The sequence below is a fragment of the Dermacentor albipictus genome, chromosome 2 (genome assembly GCF_038994185.2).
Source record: "Dermacentor albipictus isolate Rhodes 1998 colony chromosome 2, USDA_Dalb.pri_finalv2, whole genome shotgun sequence".
NCBI lineage: Eukaryota > Metazoa > Arthropoda > Arachnida > Ixodida > Ixodidae > Dermacentor > Dermacentor albipictus.
The window spans coordinates 26,918,748-26,940,719 of NC_091822.1; the positions used below are offsets into that span (position 1 = coordinate 26,918,748).

The 21,972-nt window shown below is 44.9% G+C and overlaps 2 protein-coding genes across 4 annotated transcripts in view; one reads left to right on the plus strand and one right to left on the minus strand.

The window, feature by feature from the left end:
- LOC135897905 (uncharacterized) overlaps window positions 1-15,887 on the minus strand; it is a 121,939-nt gene extending 106,052 nt beyond the window's left edge. The window contains exon 1 of one of the 2 annotated variants that reach the window (XM_065426596.2): window positions 15,473-15,887. In XM_065426596.2, coding sequence (XP_065282668.1) covers window positions 15,473-15,790 — 318 coding nt within the window. In that variant the 5' untranslated portion in view covers window positions 15,791-15,887. The remainder of the gene's footprint in view (window positions 1-15,472) is intronic. The other variant, XM_065426597.2, reaches the window with a different exon arrangement.
- The window catches only part of LOC135897907 (uncharacterized), a 69,438-nt gene that overhangs the window by 20,361 nt on the left and 27,105 nt on the right, over window positions 1-21,972 (plus strand). For both annotated transcript variants that reach the window (XM_065426600.1, XM_065426599.2), the window contains exon 3: window positions 10,746-10,843. In XM_065426600.1, the coding sequence (XP_065282672.1) occupies window positions 10,746-10,843 (98 nt within the window). The remainder of the gene's footprint in view (window positions 1-10,745; window positions 10,844-21,972) is intronic.

A 21,972-nucleotide genomic window follows, 5' to 3' on the forward strand; every position in this document is an offset into this window, starting at 1 on the left:
TTTACGGAAACCATATTGAGCATTTGAAATTATCTTGTATTTTTCACAGAATGAAGACAACTTACTTAGAATAATTTTTTCAAGACCTTTTGAAAAAAACAGAGGATAGAGATTGGGCGATAATTTTTTATATCTAATTTATTACCCTTGTTAAATAATACTACTACCTTAGCAACCTTCATAATTTCTAGAAATACGCCTGTGGAAATGCACAAATCATAAATATGTGTCAAAATAAGGGCTGTATTATATATCACAAATTTTATAGGTTGAATCTGTAAACCATTGGCATCGCAGCTGCGAGATGTTTTGAGTCTTAGGTATACAGAACATACATCCGAAGGCATAAGTTGCTGAAAAAAATTGTGTTTTTGTTTGGAGTAGTCTGCACATAGTGCGGCATGGGATGACTCAGGTCAGCATCTGTGTGTGAGAAATAATCATTGAAGGCGCTTGCCAAATTCTCCTTTATCAACAATCTACCGTTTAAACTAACTTGTTCAATTGGATCACCCCTCTGATTTCTATTCATACACGCATTTAGTCTATTTCATAGTTTCTTTGAGTCATTAAAACAAGACGAAAACATCTTCAGAAAATAAGTATCACGTGCTTTCCCTAGCTCTCTGCTTAATTTGGTACGAAACATATTGAATGTTTTTAAGTCCAGAGGCTCTCATATTTTGATAAATTTGGCATATAGCTTGTCACGCTTCTTCATTTTTTTACAAAGAGCATTCGTTAAGCATGGCTTTGTGAGGCATTTTTTTCTGCTGTTAACTTTGTAAACAAGATGTTTTTTTATACACGGCAACAAACCTGCTAAGAAAAATTCTGTACGCTGATTAAGCATCACGTTCCTGTAAAACGTCATCCCAGTTAATTTGCTTCAGCTCTGTATGAAAAGATGTTAGGGTATCCTCGGTTACTTTCTCGAAGGTTCCGCTTTTGTCTCTGTGCGAGGTGCCAGCTATTCTACTTTTGACAAACATGCAAATTGGCATATGGTCACTTATAGTACTACTCAAAACAGCACTTATGATACACTGAGGAGAGTAATTCGTTATAAACAAATCAAACGTAGTTCCCGCATTTTCTGTTATTCTAGTGCTGGAGTGAATTGTATTTATACAGCCATTTGAAATGAATACTCTTTCAAAATCGGACCGGCGTACCATATCCGCGCTAATATTTACATTAAAACCTCCTCCAATAATAACTTTCACGCGCTTTTCATTAGCAAATAATAGATCATCAAAAATTTCAGGAAAATGGGCACGAACACCATCAGGAGGGCGGTAGGATAAAGCAAAGAGGTCTTTTTCTTAATGAACACATAGCACTTCGTAATCACTCGAACTATGCGAAAACATAGGAAGTATATCACAAGGTATATGGTCAGACATTGATAGGGTCACGCCTCCCCGCGTCTTGTTAACCTATTAAGGTAAAATGTTTTCATCTGCGGAAGCTGAAAAAATGATACTGTCATTCGTATACCAGGTTTCACTTATCACAACAATGTCACGCAGCTTATCTATCCCCACAAGAAAAGCTTTCCAGTTGTTCTATTTTGCTAGAAACGGATTGAGCGTTAATATGAACACAACTAATTCCCTTTTGTTCAGCTTCTACGTGGGCAAATAATTCTTGTTTAGAAAGCGACCCTAAGTGACTCATGGTGCTGAAAAAAAATCAACAGCAAGGACATTAGTAAGCAATTCAAAGTAAGAGTCGAGAGCTCATCCTCGTGCTTAATGTCTACAGCCTGGGCACCATTTTCCTTGCGTACAAGCACATGCCCATTCGCGTGCCATGCATACTTATACCCGGAAGGTTTTGCTCATTCCTTAGCGGCAGCCAGAAGCTTTCTGGATCGAGTTGTCATGTTCTCGGCAATGAAAACTTTCATCGAACTATCTCTGAGTGATCGTTTCTTAGCAAACCAGACATTTCGCAGTTCCTGACGCGCGAAGCGCACAATAATGCCGTGGGTCCTGCCCGACCTAGCTAGTAGCCTGTGTAAAGCCACAATGTCCGGCTCCGATAAACATTCGATGTTAAGTTTCTGTGCTATTTCGTTCACCTGAGATAACAACTTCTCGCCCTCAGTCTCAGGAACTTCATGAATTTCTAGGTTCAGGCACCTGCTGTGCCATTCAAGGGCGTCAATTCCATCCCAAAGCTTACTAAGGTTCTCAGGGGCTCGAGCCCCTTCCATCTTTCCCACCCTACGCTTCACAATGCTGATGTCTTTTTCGCGACAGTCCAGACGTCTCTTAATTTCATCAAACTGATCAGACAGCATTTGGATAGGTTACTCAATGCCACTTACTTTATTTGGCAAGTCCAAAAGCAAATGAAGCGTCTTATCCAATTCTACCAGCTTCACCATAATTTCCGGATCTCTTACCTGACCCTGTACAGGCGCGACAGTTTTGCCTCCTTTCCCTTGACATGTCTCGCACTTCCAGTTTTTCTTGAAGGCTCCTCGTTTGGCCTCATTCACGCCCGAACACTGACCAATATGAAAACGAAATCCGCAGACGGAGCACGTCAGAACTGAGCCACGCTCCCGGATAACTAAACGGCAGGTGCAACATCGGGACATTGTAGGCAGCTTTTACGTGCAACCACAATCGCATGCCACCCAGCTGCGGCGGTCGGCGAAATGGTAGCCGTGATAGCCGACGACGCGGACGTCCTCGCCCTCAGTGGCGCGTGCAGGCATCAAGGCACCTTACGGCCAGCTGGATCGACGAGCGCCCGCGCGTGCCGATCTAGGAAGCAGTGCAACACAAGCGGGTCAGCATTCCCCGCTCGCCTGATGGATGGCGCCAATTAGCTATGCCCCCTAAGCGGCGGAGATTCTGGGGCCGGGCCGAGCGCACCAGGGTTGCTATATTAGCCTATTATTAGCCAAATTGGGCTACATATTATGCACGTTGCTGGCGAAAAGTTTGAGTTTGCTATATGGCTATATTTGGCCTATTTTTGTCTTTACTACTACTGAATACCGAGGACCACGTAAGTCTGCTAATTTTTGAAACGCCGGTTTACAAAAACCGATAACTCATTGCTGTTAGAACACAGACATGCAGCCGATCCTGAAGGCTGTTTTAGGCACTGTAGGCGCTGGGAGCAGGGCGTTAGGTTATGGCTGCCATGTTTATGTCATTCCAGTGCCAAGCTCTCTTCTTTTTGGCGTATTTTCCAGTTATGATAAAAGGAAAAAACTGCATTTGATATACAGAAGCGGTGCTTGTAGTACTGTTACATTCATATTTTATTATTTTTGAAAGCATTGCAGAACTGCTTGGAAAAGATTTCGTGCCGATCTGTAAATTGTATTCCAGAGACGTTGCGGAAGTAACTTTCGTCATTTTTTCAAGAGAAGATCGTACACCTCGCTATAACGTAAAGCTATCCCAAGCTTTTCTATTGCAATTCTGCACTCACACCTCCGCGATTGGCCATAAACTTTTTTCGCCCACCCCCACCTCGCCTGTCTCTCGTGAGACGCCACTAAAACCACGCTGATTCCCAACCTGACATGACGTGCACACAAAATTGTGCACGATTCGACCGAACTAAACAAAAATAATAATTTCTGATTCGACACTTTTTCACCATTAACCATATTGTATTAGTCAAACGGTTTCAGGCTGCACCCACTTCCGCTATCTGTCACTCGGCGTCACAAAATCGCGACACCCCATTGTGTAAAAGTGACATATACACGTTAAAGTTGCAATAATAGGCAGAACAAAACTGTATTTTTTTTCTGAGTAGCCGGAGACTACCTCGTTTCAAAAAGAGTAGAAGATGGCTGCCGCCGCTTGCTCAGGCACTTGCCACTTGCACCTGCCGGACAGCATGGGTTTATTTGCGTATGACAAAACTTTTTCCGTGGCCGTTTAACGTTATCGAACCCTTTCGGCATGTATACGACATCGCTCAGCCAACTGTGCTGTGCTAAGGATCTGTCTTAGCGGCATTTTAAGCGGTCCGTTGCACGCCGCCGCGATTTCATTCAAGCCACCGAAAGCTAAGTAAGGGAAAGCGGACCAATCGCAGACGCCGGCACCTCTCTCTTCATCCGCTGATCTGTTTTCAGTGCGTTGGCTCGGCCCCATCGAAACCCTCTCCATTTGAGCATCGTCCTCGCCTTTTGCCAGCCAATTTGGCAAGAAAAACCGCTGATTGTAGGCAGTGTCATTTGTTTTGAAAGCGAACAAGTGATCTCCTATAAATGAGGAGAGCGTTTAATTGGGCTGTTCAGGCACTGCTGTGGGTCATTGCCCGATGCTTGCGTCTTCGTTTATGTAAATCTCACGTCAGGAGATTGGAATAAAAACATATTGGAATAGTTTTACGTTATAGGGCCGCAGGTCAAACAATCGCCATAAGAATTCGCGCCCGTTGCTGGTTGACCGGCGGAAGGAGCGCCAGCGGAGAACGAATGCCGCATGCATAGAGCGCTGAAGAAGACAGAGTAGCAGCAGACTGGCGTCCTCGACGTTGTTCAAGTACAAATTACGATGGCAGACAGACGTATTCTGACAACGTGTTCTTCAATGTAAATGCGTGCAGTTATCCGGTATCAATGGGTGCCTGTTCCCTGTCAAAAAAGAAAAAGAAAAAAAATGGCTATGGCTTAGGTAAGGTTAAGCCCAGGATGCGAAGCATACTAGCCTTTATTTTAGTTGTTGAACCACTGTTTAGCCTGGTGAACTGCTGTTGCTTGGCTATATTTGGTTCGGCTAGACGAAGAAACAACTCATGCATTACTTCTTCGCCTTCAAGAGTGGAACGCGACAGCGTTCCCGTCGACCCGCCAAGGGGTGTAAGACAATGGGCTACAGGGCAGCGACTACGCGTCCCGCATTGGACGCGGTGAGCGTCGAGCGAAGCAGCGTTCGGCGCGGCAACGAAATGTGCGCCTGAGCAAGAGACGCACGCCTTAGAAACAGCGCGTTTCTAAGGCAACACCGCATTCACTAGAGGCGCTTTTGTACCGCTTTGAAGCGTTGTACTCGTGGCTCAGTGGTAGCATCTCCGTCTCACAATCCGGAGACCCTGGTTCGATTCCCACCCAGCCCGTCTTGCAAGAGTTGAGCCAAAGCCACTTCTCCTCTGTCGTGACGTCACGGTGTCACGTGATTTCATGGTCACCGCCGCGCCTGAGGAGCTGGGTTGAGCCCTCGTAATATGCTTCGCATAAAAAAACTGCCAACAGTTTGGCCGACTCTTGTTTTAAAAAATGCCTCGGGTAAAGCTAGGCGCGATTTAACGTTAGCTCAGAACGTGGCTCAGAAATAGCAACAACGTCATGAGCAAATTGGAAAAGAAATCCTTTGGCTCATTGTCACAATGAGTGGCGTTCAGATACACGTCTGATTGGCACTTCCCACTAGAATTTTTTACGTACACCTTGAGGCGAGTGTTGTGCTGGTGACATGCGGCGGAGTAACTCCGGAGCCGGAAATACATCACCTGCAGTACATCGTCAAACCTTTTGGCTATGTTTTAGCTACATTTCGCTGACTAAACATTTGGGTGTGGCTTATTTTGGGCTACATATTGAGATCTTTTGGCTATTTGTTTTTGTTTAGCTATCTGGCAACCCTGGAACGCGCGCGCTGCAGTTTCTCTCCGGCTCTGCAATGGGTAGGCCACGTGTCATACGTGAAACGGAAAAGAGCTCGTGTACACCATGCCGATGCCGCAGACCTGGCACAAGAACAGGCTCATGCAGCCGATTGCAAGCAGCAAGTGCGTACTGAGGATCCGGCAGCCTATGAAGCCGTCGTTTAATGAATCATCGGCATTAAGCCAGTGATAAACACCGAGCCGCGCGTTTCAGCTTCGCTGGTTAACCATCTGCATGGAGGGCTTGGGAGGTGATTTTTAAAACTTGTACTTTACCGTATGTTGAAGAATGCACTTTGTCTGTATTATAATATACAAGTGCTAGCACAATAGACTAGAAAGAAATTGTAAGGTATAAATCATAAGCAAAGGCGCTTCTTTTAGAAGGAACATAATGCATACTTTGAATATGCGTTTCATGGCACTCGCTGTCGTTCCAGTTTCGATGTCGGCAGTGAGATAGCTATTGCGCTTCACTTTATACTGCGATATCCGTTTGTGTCGACGTACTACATACTTCGTCACACATAATAAAATTGAAGGGAAAATGGTGCTGGAGTTGATAATCGATCTTCCATGTCCTTCATTTGTGCGTACGGCTTCACTAAAAGATGTCACAGTCACCTGTGTCTTTCGCTGTATCAGGGCCCGCGTATACCTGAGTAACCACCACTCACCATCGACCTGTACCAGTCACCTTGCTTGACACCGGCTACAGATGGTTTCTACTTTATATTATTTATTCACAACACCAGAAAACACATCACTTGGGCACAGGGCGAAATACTATGGCAATCTAGCGTACGAAGCAATGTTATTTGCCGTAGTTCTGAAAATACAAATTTACGCCATCCTGCCAATGCAAGTCAGCCCGTCGTTATTCCATCATGAGTGGATCCATCGCAACAGAGTTGAAGAAAGTTCAGACTGCATGGCAACGCGTTCAAATTCGGACAGTTGGAGGACACCTAGTTACTCCTACTGCAATCTGCATGGCAAGAATTACCGTTCATGACCAGACCTACCCTGCAACCTTCACTATCCTCCAACGGTGTTCACGAGGCGTCATTCTCGGCGTGGACTTCCTGAACCAACACGGCACAATCATCGACCTGAGGTTGAAATCGATAACGCTTTCTGAAGATGAAGCGATACCACCGGAGCGCCCTCGTAGTCACCATGCCTTGAGTGTGCTCGAAGATCAAATAAGCATCTCGCCTCGCTTCGCATCAGCATTATCATTTCAGTGGGCACCGAAACAACCGCAGACAAAGAAGGCGTCATCGAGGGCGACACACGTACACTGATCAACCGTGAAATTTGCGTCGCCAGAGGGATCGCTCGACCGCATGTAGGAAAAGCAAAAGTGATGTTGAGAATCTTCAGCCAGAAGTTCAAACAAATCAGCAAGGGCACGACGACCGCATACGTCGAGGAAATTGTGGAAACCAGCAATGCGTTTGTTCTCTCGGATTCTACTGCATCTACTCCGACGACCATATTACCCGAACCAGACTTCGGCATGAATGCAAGTCTCTCCACGCACTGCGTCCTGAAGTGAATATTATGTTGTTTTTTTCATAATTGATCTTAATCACGTAAATAATTAAGCGAAATATAAAAAATACTATAAGAAGAGCCACATGGCGGCAAACCAGATGCCGTTGATTTCATTCAGCTGTGGCTAACCACTTTTTTCAAATCTTTGGCTCAATTTGCGGGAAACACCCTGTAGGTATACGACGAGTGGCAGACGGTTTCACAACATACACCCTATCAGAGAAACATAGTGAAATGACGTGTGCAGGAATATTTAGCAGTGGCAGACGCATGAGAAAACACATGCGTGCAATCACGTGGAAAGCCAGGCTAAAGAAAGGAAAGGAGGGAGGGCAGTCGACGTACACCGCACATTGATACAATGCCTTAAGTAGTTTCAAAAAATAAATCAGTGGCGTTGCAGACAACCGTCAAAGCAGGAAATATATTTCATTCCCTAATGGTTCGGGGAAAATCTAAATTTCTAGAGGCTTCACTATCGCAGTAGTAATCTTTAGGAAGCTTAGAGCTGCTATACCGGTTTGATCAACAGGTAAGTGGTTTAGTATAAGTGTCCTTGTCTATGGTTAGTTTTCAGTGCTAAAGTATATACCTGTACTTTAATCATTCTATATACCGCCATTTTGGTAGGGTAACTAGTTCTTCTGTTTGGAGTACTGCACTTGGTGATGCATACCGGCTAAAAGAATTCAATGCAGATCTTATCACCTTTCTGTGAAACGTTTGTGCCTTTTTTATGTTAATATCGCTATGTGGATCGCAGACGGCCCACCCATAGTGAGTAATTGGAAGGACGGAAGTTTTGTAAGCTAGTAGCTGAATCTCACGGGGTGAACTTTTAAAGCAACACCTCAAGTAAGTAAGCTGCTGCGTGGCTATCTTTTTTTTTCTATCTATGAGACGTGCTCATTCCAATCTATGTCCGAACTGATAACTACGCCCAAGTATTTGCAGATTGTGACTGTACTATTAGACAAAAGTACACCCTTTGGGGTGTATATTTACCACACAACAATAATCGTAATCTGCCTTGCTTGCGCTTGCTTTCTTGAAAACACCGCGCCCGCTACATTCCTGTCGAGATACGCTGTCATGCTGATAACGCGCATGTCTTTCGTGACTTAGACGTACCGGGCTCGCAGCGTTAAAGAAAGGAAATGCGGACAAGACAGATGACGATTATTGTTGTGTGGCAAGATACGACCCAAAGGGTGTAATTTTGTTTAAGTGCGTAGGTGTAAAATTTGTCCATCGAGTGTATACGGATTGTGTAACGGGTGTCGTTTCCGCGTCATTGTCATTACAACAGTATTTTTCGTGTTCGATTTTTATTTGCCGTACACTGTACCACGATTGCACTGTAGACAGCAAGGTACGTAACATCGATTTGTCAGCGGGACTACGGATTTTCTTATCTGCAACACAATCGTCAGCAAACAAATTTATTTTCAACTGGCAAGCCCTACGTTATATCATTAATAAATATTGAAAAAATAATGGCCTAAGCATTGATCCCTGTGGGATTCCGGAAAGTGCAGTTTTTTTTTTTTCAAGTGAATGTGTTCTGTCGATTTTTTCAGTTTGCCGTCTTGAAGTGAAGTATGCTTAAATCCAAGGTAGAAGGGAGTAATTTTTAAGTATAGGCTTGAATTTCTCATGAGTTTGGTGTGAGATGCTCGATAGAATGCTTCCTTGGAATGTAGAAAAACATATCAATTCTCCCCTTGTTCATCCAGAATAGCTGGGAAATCATGAATGGTTTCTAAAAGCTGAGTAGCGTTTTAAAGGCCTTTCCGAAATCCCTGATGCCTGGGGTGAACAAAAACATGAAGTTTAAGAAAAAGTGCCTACTGCTTAAAGATAATGTGCTGAAGAAGTTTGGAATGTGTGCATTGTATCGAAATGGGTCGGTATGAAGAAACCAGGGATGAGTCTCTTCATTTTGTTATGGGAACAATATATCTAAATTTCCAGTCATGAGGCAACTCGGATAGGCATAACAAAGCATTAAAACTCACACATAAGAGTTTCGAGCACCACTCGGGAGAGGGGATAAGAAACGCGTTGGCTATTTCATCGACGCCAGAAGATTTTTTTTTTTTATCAATGTCAATTGAATGTATTAGAACACCTTCTCCTATTATTGTAACCACAGTAAATGGGGGAAAGCTCTCCAGGGCCGAAAATATGGGCCTTCTGTGGTACATACCAATATTGTGATAATGCTGTGAGAATCATTGCTGAATTTAGGTATAAACTTGCATCGCTTTACATTTTAAAGAAGAGCTTTCTTTGCCTACTATTACATAGTTTAGCCTGGGTTGGTTGCTCGGTAGCTTGTCGGCTTCTTGCCAGTCAGATTCGCATTCACTTGACAAAATGGAAGGCCATACGGGGCTGCAGTTCGACCCTCGCCCCCTTCACCCCTTCCCCCCCCCCCCCCCCCCCGCGCGCGTCAGACCGGTGTTGTGGCCATGAGGTCAATGGCGCATGGAAAGCGCGTCTCCCATGCAAACACCAACTAGCACTCTAAGATGGTCATCACGTGTTCCTTATGATGATGATGATTTGCGTGCTATGACACATACCCAGGAGAGGGACTTGACGACGAACGGCCGGTACATATAATGCCTTCTACATTCTAAAGAAAAGTGGCACCCATTGAGATGTATATTTGCCACACCGCAATAATCGTCATCTGTCTTGCCCTCATTTTCCTTTCTTTAACGCTGCAAGCCCGGTACTTCCTAGTCACGAACGGCATGCGCGTTATCATGATGACAGAGCATTCTCGACAGGAATGTAATGAGCGTGGCGTTTTCACAAAAGGAAACCGAAGCAAGACAAATGACGGTTATCGTTGTGTTGCAAATATACACCCCAATGGTGCAAATCTCTTTAGTGCACACTCTAAAACATTTGCACTTCTTCAAAATTTTAAGGAAAACGCTGCGATCGCGACTTTTCTGTCGAGAATCCTCTGTTATGCTGATATTTCGCTTGCCGTTCGTGACTAGGAAGTACAGGGCTCGCAGCGTTAAAGAATGGAAATTCGGACAAGGCAGATGATGATTATTGTCCTTTGGCAAGATACGACCCAAAGGGTGTAATTTTGCTAGGAGTGTAGCTCTTTGAAATAGCTGCCTTAAAACGGTTGCCCCTTTGGGGTGTATATTTGTCCTACAACAGTAATTGTCATCTGCCTTGCTTGGGTTTCCTTGAAACTCGGCGCTCACTACTTTCTAGTCTAGAATGCTGTGTCATGCTAATAACGCGCATGTCATTCGTGCCATGGAAGTGCCGAGCTCGCAGCGTTCAAGAAAGGAAATGCGGGCAAGACAGATGACGATTATTGTTTGGGCATAAGATACAGCGCAAAGGTGTAAACATTTTTCGGGTGTATATTCTAAGACGTGTGTTGGATCTGCACATTTCTTAAATCTTCCTTGCGAGGTTTTTTTTTTGTGAAGACCAACCGGCAAGTTATTAAAATATACCTCTCAGCATTTACTCTTTCTCTCTTACTTATGCAGAAAACACAACTCCCTGCACTCACATCGAGATACGCATTTTGCGTATGGATGTCATCTGTTCTACCGACGACGTTGCCACTCGCCAAAACCATCAGAAGGTATGTGAATGGTTCTACTGCACTATTTTACAATACGCTCAAACTGAAGAGCGCAGCACACCAACACACAAGCAATCTTTTTTTTCCTCTCACACTTCAGCAGACTCCACAAAACATTCCATATTCAACCACATTGGTAGCCATCGTATGACCTCTGTCAGGAAGCATACAGAACGGTAGCATTGCGTGACATGTAGCGGGAGCGAACAATGCTGCGCAGCGAAGGCGAGGATGTAGTGCTTTTAAGAACCGGTTCGAGCAACATGGGGTCCACATTTGTCGATTATAAGATCGCTGAAACTGATTACTTGTAGCAATGTTCTTAGGTAAGATAACTAACCCATTTTTTTTTATTCGCTAAGTTCCCTGTATTTTGTTAGTACTATTGTATATTAGTCCTCCCTCGCCCCATAGTTTCTACTTCTGGACCTTTTTTTGTTAACCTTTTTCACGCAGATATCTAATGTGTTATTGATCAATAAACCGAAACCGACATTTATCACTACCCAACAACAAGAAACACCAACAATAAAAAATAAATAACAGAAGATAGGTAACGCTTCTAAACAAAACCATCTGTCAAAGGCGGCTACGGAAAAACTGCATATTTTTTCCCCAGATAGCTGCTATGCGACTGGAACCTCTCGAAAGTTTTGCACGCTAGTTTTCCCAACTTTGCGGAAAACGTTCGTCAGCTGACTGAGTTTATATATTACTGAAATTGGTCAATTGTAATTGACATTAGGGAGACGAATTTTTAAGGGCTTGTGCCTGTTTGGGCTAAATGAAAAATTCCTAAACGCTCGTTGCTGGCCGACAAAAAGCGTTATACCAAACACTTCCCTTCACTTCACTTTATTTCCTTAAAGACCCCACAAGGGGGTGTTACATAAGGGGTGGGGTGTACAGAGATGCTACAAATGCCACAGGTTGTTAACGAGACAGGTATATGGATACACTTTGAATAAAATGTGATGGACAGGTGATTGAAACAATGTCGTGGGGAAGGCCATTCCATTCTGAAGCTGCGCGGCAAAAAAATGATGCAGAAAAAGTAGTGGTGCCGGAACGGGGTCGGGTGACTTGAAGTGGATGGCCCGTGCGGGGGGATGTGCGAGCGGCGGGAGCGATGTAAGGTGGATGGCTGAAAGAACTGTGATAAAACTTGTGGTAAAGTGATAGTGTGGCGATCCTGCGGCGAGACGAAAGAGTGGGCAGACCAGAGTCATTCTTAAGGGATGACACGCTGATATCATATGAATAAGAAGAATGAATGAAGCGAGCAGCACGATTTTGCACTGCTTCGATAGCGTTAATCAAATAGACTTGGTGAGGGCTCCAGATTGGTGATGCGTACTCAAGTTTGGGTCGAATTAGCGATTGGTAAGCCAAAAGTCTTACGTGGTAGGGTGAGTGACGCAGATGACGTTTTAGAAATCCTAATGATCGGTTAGCCGATGAAATGATATTCGTGACATGGGTGCGCCAGGAAAGATCAGGGGTTAGTGTTATACCAAGGTATTTATAGGATTCACTTGTTTCAACTGGTATGTTAGCGATTTTATAGGGAAATTGGAGCGGGTTTTTGCGGCGGTGGAAGGAAACTAATTTACATTTGTTAGGATTAAGGGTCATTAGCCAGCGGTTACACCAGTCGAACACTTTATTAAGATCATTCTGTAGGGCTGTTTGGTCAGATATGTTAGTTATTTTGCGGTAGATAACACAGTCGTCAGCGAACATGCGGATGTTACATGATAAATTATTAGGCAAGACGTTGATATATATTAGAAATAAAAGTGGGCCGAGGACAGATCCCTGCGGCACGCCGGACGTTACAGGGAGCGAGTCAGACTTGACATTGTTAAGGGAAACAAACTGAGAGCGGTTAGTCAGAAATTGGGCGATCCAGTTTAGAACGTCCTGTGGCAGATTTAGTTCAGAGAGCTTCATTAGTAGACGCTTGTGTGGTACTTTATCAAAAGTCTTGGTGAAGGCAAGAAAAATAGCATCTGTTTGTAGGTTAGTGTCGAGGTTAGCATTTAGGTCGTGAAGAAAAAGGGCTAGTTGGGATTCGCATGAGAGGCCTTTTCGAAATCCGTGTTGAGAGGGATTAAAAAAGCTGTTAGAATCAAGGAACTGCATGACCTGAGAGTATATGATATGTTCCATGAGTTTGCAGCACACACTGGTTAGAGATATGGGGCGGTAATTTAACGGACAGTCTCTGTCACCTGCTTTGTGAACTGGAATGACCTTCCCACACTTCCAGTCGTAAGGGAGAATTCCTGAGGAGAGTGACTGGGAAAACAGTAGCAGTAAAAATTCGGCAGATATGGGCTTAGTGTTTTTTAAGAGCTTGGAATTTATTTCGTCCGTAGAAGATGACAATTTCATTTTTTCAATTAAGGACAAGATACCAGAGAAACTAATGCTTATGGGTGGCATTTCAGGTAACCTAGCGGAAAACAGTTCTGTTTCAGTAGGGTTAGGGTCATTTGTAAAGACAGATGAAAAGACTATATTAAATATATTGGCACTTTCTGAACAACTTGCTTCTTGACCAGATTGATTAGTAAGGATAACAGGAGGGGTGTCATGTGGGTTTAGAATTTTCCAGAAACGTTTGGGTGAATCAGCAAGAATTTTTGGTAGCTCAGTGTGAAAGAATGAGTATTTAGCGTTGCGCACTTCTGTTAAGTATGCTTTTTCTGCAATGTTGTATTTGTCCCATGCGCAAACACTGTTTATAGTCTTGGCGACACGAAAAAGACGTTTCTTCTTGTTTTCAAGCGATTTTAATGACTTCGTAAACCAAGGTTTTTGGCGGGTGGGACGGAAAGTTACCTTAGGGATGAAGTCATCAGCTAATCGGTTCATTTCGTTTTTGAAGAGTGACCAGTTTTCGTTAATAGTTCGTTCCCAAAAACCGTCTTGAAACGATGGAAAAAAGGCATTGTGTTCGCTAATGATGGCCCCATAGTTCCCCTTGTCATATAGTCGAATTGTTTTCCTGCAAGCTTGGCGTATTTCGGGAACAAAGGCAAAATTAGCATGAATTACTTTGTGGTCACTTATTTCTTTTAGAAGTGTTATAGAAGACAGGCTCCCTGGATCTGTTGTTAAGATTATGTCAAGAATATTGGCGGTATCGGAAGTGACTCGTGTAGGTTGTGATATCAGCTGAGTAAGATTAAAGTTTAGGCAAACGTCAAGAAATTCGTTAGCTTCTTTCGCATTGGGTGCTGACGAGGTTAGGGTCATCCAATCGATATTCGGAAAGTTAAAGTCTCCAAAGAGAACAACGCGAGCATTACGGTATTTGGTCGAAAGTTTGGTTAAAATATTGTTAAGTTCGCGTGAAAAATCTGGATTGTGTCTAGGAGGCCTGTAGCAAACACCTAAGAGCACCGACTGTGGTGCGGAACGACAGATTAACCATAAAATTTCAAGGACACAGGGTATTTTGATAACAGAGCACGAAAGCTGTTTGTTTGCAGCAATCAGGACGCCCCCGCCGCGTGTGCCGAGACGATCCTTTCTAAAAAGATTAAAGTTGGGCAAGTCGGATAAAACTTCGCCATCGGTGACGTCAGAGGTCAACCATGTTTCAGTTAGAATAAGTAAATTGCTACTGGATGAAGATACAAGGCTTGACACGTGGTGGCGTTTAGAAAGAAAGCTGCGAATGTTTGTGAAAATAATCGAAAAAGAGAGATTAGCTTTGTGACCAGGAACGGAACTATTTAATGATTTGGGGTGGGGAGGGGGTAGCTATGATTTTTCTTCGACAGTTTCGGTTGCATCGTCGAATACGTAGCGTTTGAAGCCCATAAATAATGTTTTATATCGTAAAAGAAAAGGGCCAGATTTTTCTTTAGCAAAAGCGAGAAGGTGCTTCCGTGCGTTCCGAACGTGAGGCGAGAAATCTTCCCCAATGCTAAAATGTGTATTTTTGAGTTGAGAGCCATTAGCGAGAACAGTTTCCTTGGTTTTAAAAGAGGTAAATTTTACTATTATGGGGCGGCACCGGTCTCGCAAGTGGCGACCAAGACGGTGGGCACGCTCTATTTCCTTAGATTCGATGGCTACATTGAAATGGTCCTTGCAAAACCCAGTGACTAGTTGCTCAGACTGAGTGTTGGTCTCGGATGGTGTGTCGTCCGCAATGCCGTAAAACAACAAGTTGTTTCGTCGGGAGCGGTTTTCCATGTCGTCCAGACGAGTCTCCAATACCGAGACCTGTCGAGTAGTCTGGGAGGTGGTGGTTGCAACGGCGTCTAATTCCTTTCGAAGCGTTTGAAGCTGGTGGTAGTGCGATTCTAAACTGTCGATTCTTTTGCCTAGTTCGGAAATGGTTTTATCGGTGCTTGAGAGCTGGCTCTTTAGGCTCTGCACGTCTCCAATGAGCTGGGCTTGACCAGAAGACAAGCCTTTTAGTTCATTTAGTATTTCATTTAGGGTGGGGGGTCCTGGGTTAGTTTCAATGTCTCCGGATAACATAAGTAGCACAGAACAAACACTGTTAATACAATCAGACATGATACAAACACAGCACTGAGGGCTCGGTACCTGGAAAAGGCATCTATTGCTCGATTGTGTAGCGAAAATGCGACAATGGTTACTGACCTGCATGGTGAACAGAAGTGGGTTAAGCCGTGTCGTGGCACAGCTACCGAGCCCACAGAGCGCGCCCGGCTGGCGGGGATGATTTATACGCAGTGTGCCTGATGAAGTCGATGACGGTGTGACCTTGAATTCCTCTTCGAGCGTCCAGTTTCCAGGTTCCAGCGCCGCAGAAACTACAGTGACCAATGCTGGAAGTGGGCGCCAGTTGTCCACGGTGACGAGGCTAGCCGGGAAAGGGTCATGCACGTGGATGGCTGATACCGGGCCCAGAAGAAAGGGGACCAGCACGCAGGAGATAGCGCAAACGAATTCCTGCATGGTGAACAGAAGTGGGTTAAGCCGTGTCGTGGCACAGCTACCGAGCCCACAGAGCGCGCCCGGCTGGCGGGGATGATTTATACGCAGTGTGCCTGATGAGGTCGATGACGGTGGGACATTGAATTCCTCTTCGAGCGTCCAGTTTCCAGGTTCCAGCGCCGCAGAAACTACAGTGACCAATGCTGGAAGTGGGCGCCAGTTGTCCACGGTGACGAGGCTGGCCGGGAAAGGGTAGTGCACGTGGATGGCTGATACCGGGCCCAGAAGAAAGGGTACCAGCACGCAGGAGATAGCGCAAACGAATTCCTGCATAGTGAACAGAAGTGGGTTAAGCCGTGTCGTGGCACAGCTACCGAGCCCAGCTGACTGGGCTCGGTAGCTGTGCGTACGAAGTTTCCTTGCTTCCGTGCAGATTTCATATTTAGAGCAAATGGGGCACACGCATTGCTGGACGTGAGCTGAAAGATCGGATTGTGTAGGTTAATTATGGGCTTTTAAAATTTCAAAAGGATGCCTGAATACTATTTACGTCGCAGTTTTTATTCGTTCTGCGAAGCAAGCATAGTTGCTTTTACTTGGTCCAGGTTGATGGCCAGGTTGATGTAGGCGGCCATGTTGATGTTATATTCCTTGATTTCAGCAAAGCCTTCGATAGGGTCTCTCATTTTGGTTTGATAACAAAACTAAGCAACTATGGGTTTCCACCTAACATAGTAAACTGGATCTGTACATACTTGAGCATGCGCAGACAATTCGTCGATGTTGAGGGCCATTACTCTGGATGTCTCCCCGTAAACTCGGGAGTGCCGCAGGGAAGCGTGCTCGGACCGCTACTTCTTCTAGTATATATTAATCACATAACAGCATGCATAGACGATAGTGTGAGTATTAAATTGTTCGCGGACGACTGCTTACTTTACAAAGAGATTAAAGATGCCAATGATCAAGTGATCCTGAATAAAAGTCTTACTGCGATTTTAAGAAACGGTTTTTATGCGCATTACCAACAAAAAACACCCTCTAACATATCAATACACTATTAATCTATCCGCCGTCTCTGAAACAGACTCTTTTAAATATTTGGGATTAACTATCAACAATCGTCTAACCTGGTCGCAACACATTGATAATGTTTGTGCGTCTGCTCCACGTAAACTCGGCCTACTAAGACACAAGCTGAAACATTCCCCTCCATCCGTGAAACAGCTGGCATTCAACACACTCGTAAGGTCGCGATTAGAATATGCTTGCCTCGTCTGTGACCCATTCACGAAAACAAATATTAAAAAACTGGAAAACATAAACAGGCTTGCCGTCCGCTACATATATAATTTTTATGGACGTTATGACTCCCCCTCTCAATCGATTAATGAAAATAATATTGCCACCCTAGAATGCCGAAGAAAGGTAGCACGCCCAACATTCCTTTTCCGCCTTTGGATAAGGGAACTACAACTTGGTCATACACCCTGTCTCCAGCCGCTACCAGCTAGAGCTACCAGAAATTATCACCCCGACAAGATAACCCCTATTTTCGCGCGTACAAATTGCTTTAAATATTCTTTCTTTCCTAGAACAATAAATGATTGGAACTCTCTGCCGACCGATGTATTCCTGTCCAATAACATATTACATGCCATTGAAAAACTGCATTTCAAATAAACGTGTGACCGCATGAGTACTTTAATGCGTGTTAGCATGAAAAAAAAACAACCTGTGTAAACTGTTACTGTAAATATTTCTTTCCTTTCAATTCAATCCCTTGCATTGTATGCTTGTAGAATGTGTTTTTCTGTATTTATATCATCCTTCAATGTACCTCATATGATTCAATGTATTTCATATTTCATATGCACTTCTTTTCTTTGAACGCATTTAATTACATTACTGTATGAACATTTTCCCTCCTGCCTGGGTCACAAGTTAGCCTGCAGTATTCTGTAAATAAAAAAAAATAAAAAAAATATGTGAGGCACGTTCTTAATATTGTGGGCATTTCTTATGCCCTTATTCATCGTCTGCATATGATTATCATCACATCGCGTTCTTCGCCTTCGTCGCTTGTGGTGACTTATCTTGAGATTGATCTGTGCCTATAGTGTTACCGGTCCGCCATGACGTGGGGACCTATTAAAGGACCGATTAACTGCTACGTCACACGCTGGGGAGGTTGCTCCTCGGTCCCCCGTCCTCTTCTTGCCCGCTCTATCTCCTGCAGCTTCGCTCAGGTCGCCGTTTGTGCAAGCTTCCCACCATCATGCCACAGGACGAGCCTTCCGGCACTTCTACATCTACAATCTTGGCTAAGCCGGCCGCAACCTCTCCTTCTTAAATTGTTAGTGGGCCCCAGCGCAACCCCCATCTCATCGATGGCCTTCGTGAGGAAGATCGAAACAATTGGCTCAACAATTACGACCGGGTGATTGCTGCTAACCGTTGGAACGAGGCGCTGAAGCTACACCACGTATCCTTCTATCTCACGGGCGTGGCGAAGACTTGGTTTTTCAACCACGATATCGACTTCATTGACTGGAGTACATTCAAACAGCGGCTCGGACAAGCTTTGGGTACACCAGTGGTTCATTCCGCCCTCGCAAAGAAGACACTCGGCACTCGCAAGCAACAACTCGGCGAATCCTTCGTAAATAGAGGAGGTCCTCGCTATTTGTCGACGCGTCAACGTTTCCATGACGGAATCAGGCAGAGTAGGACACATATCCAAAGACATTGGGACAATAGCTTGCAATGCGTTGCTGGTATTGCTTGCACGTGCCAGCGCCTTGACGAAGTCAAATGTGTCCGATTGCTGCCGAACGAACCTGGAACGAACCCTTGGGCTTTTTGCTCGCAATGGTCCACGCAAGCATACGAGAAGAGCTGCAGTCTCTTCGCTTCTCGGCAGGTTCGATTCTTTCCGTCGCCTCAACTACCATATTGCGTGACGTTTTCACGGAGGAGTTGGCGTCCATGGCTGGTAGTGCGTGTGCGGATACTCTACCCCACAGGCCCCTATCAACATATGCGAAAATACCCGCGGTTACCCCAGCCTTCGTTACATCGATGCCTCCAAAACATACGCCGGACCCTTGGCTTCGATATCTACCAGCGCACTTACCCAACCTTACCATCCGCCAATCTGTTACGGTTGTGGATATTGTAACATCGTACGTTTTTGTCACAAGTGTCAGCAAGCCAAGCGTTGCCGATTTGCTGTATACGAGCGAAAGAACTTTTCTGATGGGGCCACTTTTCACCGCCGTCTTTTGCTCCGCGTCTCAGCCGCTCTCCACCGCCGCCTGCAATGTCCAAAAAGGCTTCTAGCTGTCGTCGTGCTAGACGCCGCTTGCCGTCAACCCTTCGCCGCTCTACGTCGCCAATTTGACCAGCCTCTCAATTTGCCGACAGTCAACAGTAAAGCTAAATTATGCAGCTTTTGGAGGAAAAGCTGCATTGAACGACAGGACAGAAATTCCTCTAGCGTGTTCGCATGATATGCTATCTGTTTTAGTGGAAGGAGTACAGGAGGAAGTATTAATAGGCGCTGGTGCTATCTTGTCAATTACTCACCTTAATATGTATTCGCGTCTCGGGAAAGTTACAACTCCATTTGATGAACCTGCACTACTCCCTGCTAAAGTGGACGCCATTCGACCTTCCGCCAGGTGCACTGCTCGTGTCTAATGCTGATGGACATCTGCATTATGTGCAATTTCTAGTGCTAAGTTTTCGTGTGCAACAGCTGGTATTAGTATTGGATTTTTTTTTCTACAGCGTGAGCTTCCATTTGCTACCAGCAACGTGTTCCCGACATGACCGATACCGCCTATTCGCTTCATGCAGATGACGCACCACTTCGTTTGCTTGCAATGGTTCCGCATTTGTCTGTGCTACATAACCGACATACGAAAAAAATCTGATTCCAATGGGCACTACGTTGGCTTGCGTCACTTATTCATAGCCTCTCTCTGTTGTTTCCGTTGAAGCTGCTTCCTCTGCAGCTCCTTCTCTTGGCCGTTCCTCATCTCTCTATGCCGTTGCAGCTGCCATCAGTACCGACCTGTCTCCTTCGCAGTCAACACAGTTGTTTCCTTTACTTAAAAAGCATGAAGCTTTGTTTGACGCCCGTTCCACTTCATTGGGATAGACTTCCGTCACCACGCATCGGATAGGCACAGATGGCGGGTCCGTCATTCACCGTTGAGCATACCGTGTATCCCTAGCCGAACTGAAAGGCATTGATAAAAACGTATATGACATGTTGCAACCGAAAATAATACGCTACTCCGCTAGTCCTTGATTATCCCCCGTCGTTCCAGTTCTGAAAAAACAGCTGTGTGTGGTTTTGTGTAGAATACGGGACACTCAACATGATCACGCGCAAGAATGTCTATCCTATGCCGCGCATAGACGATGCCTCGGATGAGCTACTGGATGCCGAGTACTTCTTGAGCTTCGATCTGCGTCCAGGCTACTGGCAGATACCTATGCAATGAGGATGATAAAGAAAAAAAACAGTGTTTTCAGCACAAGATGAGGTATACGAGTTCAGTGTAATGCCATTCGACCTCTGAAACGTTCCCGCAACATTCGAACGCATGATTGACACCGTTCTGCGTGGTTTGAAGTGAAAGACCAGCTTGTGCTATCTGGACGATATTGTTCAGTTCGGTTCAGTTCAGTTTTAATACCTTAAAGACCCCTTTGCTAGGGGTATTACATAAGGGCTGGGTACAGTTAATAATGCAAACAGAAACACAGGTATAGAGAAAAATTTGTACAAGAAAGCCCCGTTTCCGCAAGTGCATAAAAACCGAACAAATAATGCGTGAAAAAGCAGGTTATCGATTAGCCAAGAAAGACACATTTCCAAAAAACTATGTAGGGCAAGTGATTGCAGCGACGTGGTGTGGAAGGGCGTTCCAATCTGATGCTCTCCGGGGAAAAAAGACGAGGAAAAGTATTTGCGTGGGAGCGTGGGCGTAAGACTTGTAATGGGTGCTCAGTTCATAGTGATATGCGTGCGGGTGGTGTGATATATCGCTTGTGAAATAAGCAACTGTAAAAGAACTTGTAAAAGAGGCAAAGGCTGGCAGTAGCGCGGCGACGCGCAAGGTGCTGTACATCGGATTTTGCTCTTAACGGTGATACGCTTACGTCATATGAGTAGGATGAATGGATGTATCTGACGACACGGTTTTGAAAGGACGCGAGCTCGTTAACTAGATAGATTTGATATTGATTCCAGATGGGTGATGCGTATTCAACTTTCGGTCTGATAAGGGATTTGAAAGCCAGGAGTTTTACGTTCTGCGCGGCGTCACGCAAGTGTCGTGTCATGAAGCCAAAAGTTTGGTTAGCTCATGAACGTATTTTGGAAATATGCGCACCCCAACTGAGATCACGAGAAAATGTGACGCCCAAGTACTCAAATGATCCTACTGATTATTTGGGTACGTTTACTATTGTATAAGAGGACAGGAAAGGGTTACGGCAGCGGGTAAAAGATATATGTTTACATATGTTGGGATTCAGAGTCATCAGCCAATCTTCACTGCAACACTGCACGTTGCTAAGACTTTGATGTAAGGTGTTTTCGTCAGTAGCATTAGAAACATGATGGTAAATCACGCAGTCATCGGCGAAAATTCGTTTCTTACCATCAACCGAAATTCGTTTTCTCATCAACCTTCTCGCAACACTTGCAACGTCTGGACGAAGTTTTCACGTGCCTTGCCAGCGCTGGCCTATAGCTAAGCGCAAAGAAGTGCCATTTTGCCAGAAAGACAATTCGGGTCTTGGGTCACATTGTGAGCAAGAACTGCATTTGTCCTGGTCCTGACAAGGGTTCAGTGGTTCTCCACTTCCCCGGCCCAAAAAGGTCCAAAGATTTGCGCAGCTGCCTTAGCCTCAGTTCTTATTTTCCCCGATTCATACGAGATTTCGCCTCAGTAGCGGTGCCTTTGCACAAATTGCTCTGTTCTGGTGTTCCCTTTGATTGGTCTCCTGAATGCGAGTCGGTGCTTACCCATGTAAAAAACCCCCTCACATCTGAACGAGTACTTCGCTAGTTCGATGAAATCGGACCCACACTCCTGCATACGCACGCTCGTGGTCACGGCATCGGTGGTATTGTCCTACTGCAAGATAAGTTTTTAGTTGAGAGTGTCGTCGCGTAGGCAAGC